We start from the raw sequence: 3,892 nt of genomic DNA on the forward strand, positions 1-3,892 counted from the left end.
GGGCAACTTTGGGCCGGTCACACGCTTTCAGCCTAATCTACCCTACCTAGGTGGTGGTTGTGAAGATTAATGGAGATGGGGAGAACCATGTTGTAAACCACTTTGAGTTCCCATTGAGGGGAAAAATGGGGCATAAATATCTAAATAAAAATAAATGGATGGAATCGTTAGGGGTGCCCACCTCCAGGTGGTGGCTGGCGATCTCCTGCTATTACAACTGATCTCCAGGCGACAGAGATAAGTTCCCCTGGAGAAAATGGCTGCTTTTGCAATTGGACTCCATGGCATTCAAGTACCTCCCCTTTCCAAACCCCGTCCTTCTCAGGTTCCACTGCCAAAATCTCCGGGTATTTCCCAACCCAGAGCTGGCAACCCTAGGAATCAAGCTTCTTCTGTATGTGTACGAATATTGTTTCAGACCAGGAAATTCCTTTTGGTTGCTCCGCTGGTATCCATATAAATCAAGGGCAGAGGATGGAGACTTCTTTCTGAAGGCACTGCTCAAACTTTACTATAGTAATCTCTATCATTATTATCTCCTCTTGCTCTAGTTCTGCTGGTGTTTGGACAATGACCAGAAAGATCTTCACCAACAGCAGGGAACGATGGAGGCAACAGAACGTCAACAGTGCCTTTGCTAAGCTGCGGAAGCTTATCCCCACCCATCCTCCAGACAAGAAACTCAGCAAGAACGAGACCCTCCGCTTAGCCATGAGGTACATCAACTTCCTTGTCAAGGTGCTGGGAGACCAAGGCCTGCAGGAGACAGGGGTGAGTCCTCGGGGACGGATACTAGGACTGTTTCAGCAAAGTCCGAGTTTGGAAAGCATGGAAGAACTGACGTTCATTGAAGACTCTGAGGTCCCTTCTCCTAGCACAACCAGCAACGTCCCCGAGTGTTGGTCAGAAGAATCCTCACCATGAAGAACCTTCGGTCAGGAGTGCAGGCCTGCTGGTAACCTGACAGTTCCCCTTTACATAAGTTGTGGATCATTTTGCCTATGTATAGTATTTATATGTATTCCCCCCCTTCTTTTATCAAGTGTATTTTTGTGTAAGGTTTCCTGGGGGTGATGATTGGTTTTCAGTAATTAAAACAGGAATCTTCCATCTCTGGGGGGGGGGGGGAAATCAGGATTTCATCCACTCCACTAGGCAGAAAGGCTTTGATTTCAAGCCCAAGGATACACTTTACACAGGCCACAGAAAGCTGTGAGTGGATTGTTTGTCCTTTCTATGATGACACGTTGAAGAAAGCTATGGGGGCTAATGGTTTGTTGGGTGAGCAAATGCTTAACTGCTAGGTTAGGGCTGCCAACCTCCAGGTAATAGCGGGAGATCTCCTGCTATTAAAACTGATCTCCAGCCAATAGATATCAGTTCCCCTGGACAAAAAGGCCACTCTGGCAATTGGACTCTATGGCACTGAAGTCCCTCCCCTCCCCAAACCCCACCCTCCTCAGACTCCACCCCAAAAATATCCTGCCGGTGGCGAAGAAGGACCTGACAACCCTATGCTAGGTTAAAGTGATACAAACACTGGGCTGCAGAGATGGATTCTTCGACAGGGTGGCTACGTGTTTATCCCCTCCACCATACACCTTCTGTAATATGAGAACCAAATTATCTTTTCCCTGTCCCCTGCTTTAGAGGGAAGAATCACGCTAACTGGATCATCATTCACATGGCTGTATGAGTGCTTTCACATTTCACGATGCCTATGTTGGAGACATGGCTCGGAGGGCTCAGACTAGCCTGATCTCATCAGATCTTGGAAGCTAAGCAGGGTTGACCCTGGTTAGTATTTAGATGGAAGACTATCAAGGAAATACAGGGTTGTTACACAACGGCAGGCAATGGCAAACCACCTGTGAATATCTCTTGCTTTGAAAACCCTGCCATAAAAACCCTAAGGAGTCACCATAAGTCAACTGCGACTTGATGGCACTTTCCATCATCGTGGTGAAAGAAGGAGTTTGTATCCACTCCTTCGCTGCCCAGTAATTCATAAACTGGCCTTAATTCATAAAGTTGAAAAATAATTGATAGCTGTTTTTCAGAAACTGGAAAAATAAAAATTCATTTTCAATTTAAATTAAGATTTAGCAGGTTGTACTTGCTTCAGGCAACAGATTCCACAGAGGGCATGATTTTCAGTTTTGGTCTCTCTGTGTTATTAAAACACAAGCTGCCCCCTGGAGCAGAGGGAATTTTTTCTTAGTTGTCATTTAGATGTGAAAGCTTCAATGGTTATTTCTGCTAACGGCATATTACCCCCCCATATGCCCTTTGTCAGCCATGTCAGTTTTCGTAAGTAATAGAGTATTTCCATCTCATTCCCAGTTTGTATGCTTTTCTTCTGATGGCAGCTTATGTCAGAAGAAAATCCTTGATAGAATGCAGATAGAAAATATTTCATGCAGTTGCAAAGTGAAAATGCATACATCAGAGTGGATGGACCGTGCCTGTTATCCCAGGTTTAATGTTATAAAAAAAGTAGATTACATATATTAATTTTTAGCAGGGAAGGCAGCATGGTATAGCTGATCCCATCAGATCTTGGAAACTAAGCAGGGTCAGTACTTGGATGGGAGACCACCAAGGAAAGCTCTGCAGAGGAGGAAGAAGAGTTGGTTTTTGTATCCCATTTTCTCTACCATAAGGAGTCTCATAGAGGTTTACAATCGCCTTCCCTCCCCCCCCCCCACCACAACAGGCACCTTGTGAGGTAGGTGCGGCTGAGAGAATTCTAAGAGAACTGTGACTAGCCCAAGGTCACCCAGCAGGCTTCATGTGGAGGAGTGGGGAAGCAAACCTGGTTCTCCAGAGTCTGCCGCTCATGTGGAGGAGCGAGGAATCAAACCTGGTTCTCCAGATTAGAGTCTGCTGCTCTTAACCAGTACACCATGCTGGCAATGGCAAACCACTCTGCTTTTCACTTGCATTGAAAGGCCCTTGTTGGGATCACCATATGTTGGCTGTGACTTGACAGCACTTATGTATGTATATGAATTATTCAGTGATATCAGTATTCGGTTTTGATTATTTGTCAGAAGAAGCAAATATTGAAATTCGTTTATTATGTTTGGCAAAAAGACTCTTGGGTTTGGCTGTGTACAGGCATACCTGCAAAATAGAGTGGGTCCAGAGTTTCCTGCTGTGGGTGAATTCTATTTCCCCCTGCCTTTGCTCCTCAAAGGAGCGGTGGCTCAGTGGTGGAGAAAGTCCTGGGTTCAATCCCAAGCATCTCCAGTAAAAAGAATCAGTTGATATGAAACATCTCTTGAGACACTGGAGAATTGCTGCCAGTCTAAATAGACAATGTTGACCTCGACAGACCATTGGTCTGAATCATTACAAAGCTGCTTCAGGTATTCAAACATTCAGCTTTGAGATCAAACAATGATTGCTTCTTCTTCTTCTTTAACCTTCAACTTATACTGAAGTGGTAGGATTCACACCGTTATAGTTGCTTTTTTTGTGTGTGTGCTCCTTCTATGGAATTTGGATTTCTCCTGTTGACCACACAATAGAATCCCAGTAGATCTAGGTTGTCTGAAAGAACCCTCAAGACTTACAAAAGTTTGGAAAAACTTCAAGGTCTAATTTGCTGAAAACAGGATTTTCTCAGAGTCCATAGATCTTGGACCTTTTAGAAAACTTAGCACCTTGGAGAGCCAACTGTTCCATAACTGTATTATAATCAGTAACTGGATTATAATAGAAAGCAGGTGTTTGAATCGATGCTGAATATATAAAAACAGTGCATTTTCAAGCTTTGGGCATGAGGGCTGGAAACATTATGCATTTAAACAACAAATGATACTGGAGATTCTTATATTTTCAACTAAGAATTAAAACACTGAGGAATTATGAAGTGGTTCTGAATGCT

The 3,892-nt window shown here is 44.0% G+C and overlaps 1 protein-coding gene across 1 annotated transcript; it reads left to right on the top strand.

The window, feature by feature from the left end:
• The first annotated feature begins 555 nt into the window (after positions 1-555).
• On the top strand, positions 556-930 carry TAL2 (TAL bHLH transcription factor 2). Its single transcript, XM_056848521.1, has one exon. The coding sequence runs from the start codon at positions 571-573 to the stop codon at positions 922-924; it is 354 nt and encodes a 117-aa protein (XP_056704499.1). The 5' UTR covers positions 556-570; the 3' UTR covers positions 925-930.
• The last annotated feature ends 2,962 nt before the right edge of the window (positions 931-3,892 follow it).

The sequence above is a fragment of the Euleptes europaea genome, chromosome 4, assembly GCF_029931775.1.
Source record: "Euleptes europaea isolate rEulEur1 chromosome 4, rEulEur1.hap1, whole genome shotgun sequence".
Taxonomy (NCBI): domain Eukaryota; kingdom Metazoa; phylum Chordata; class Lepidosauria; order Squamata; family Sphaerodactylidae; genus Euleptes; species Euleptes europaea.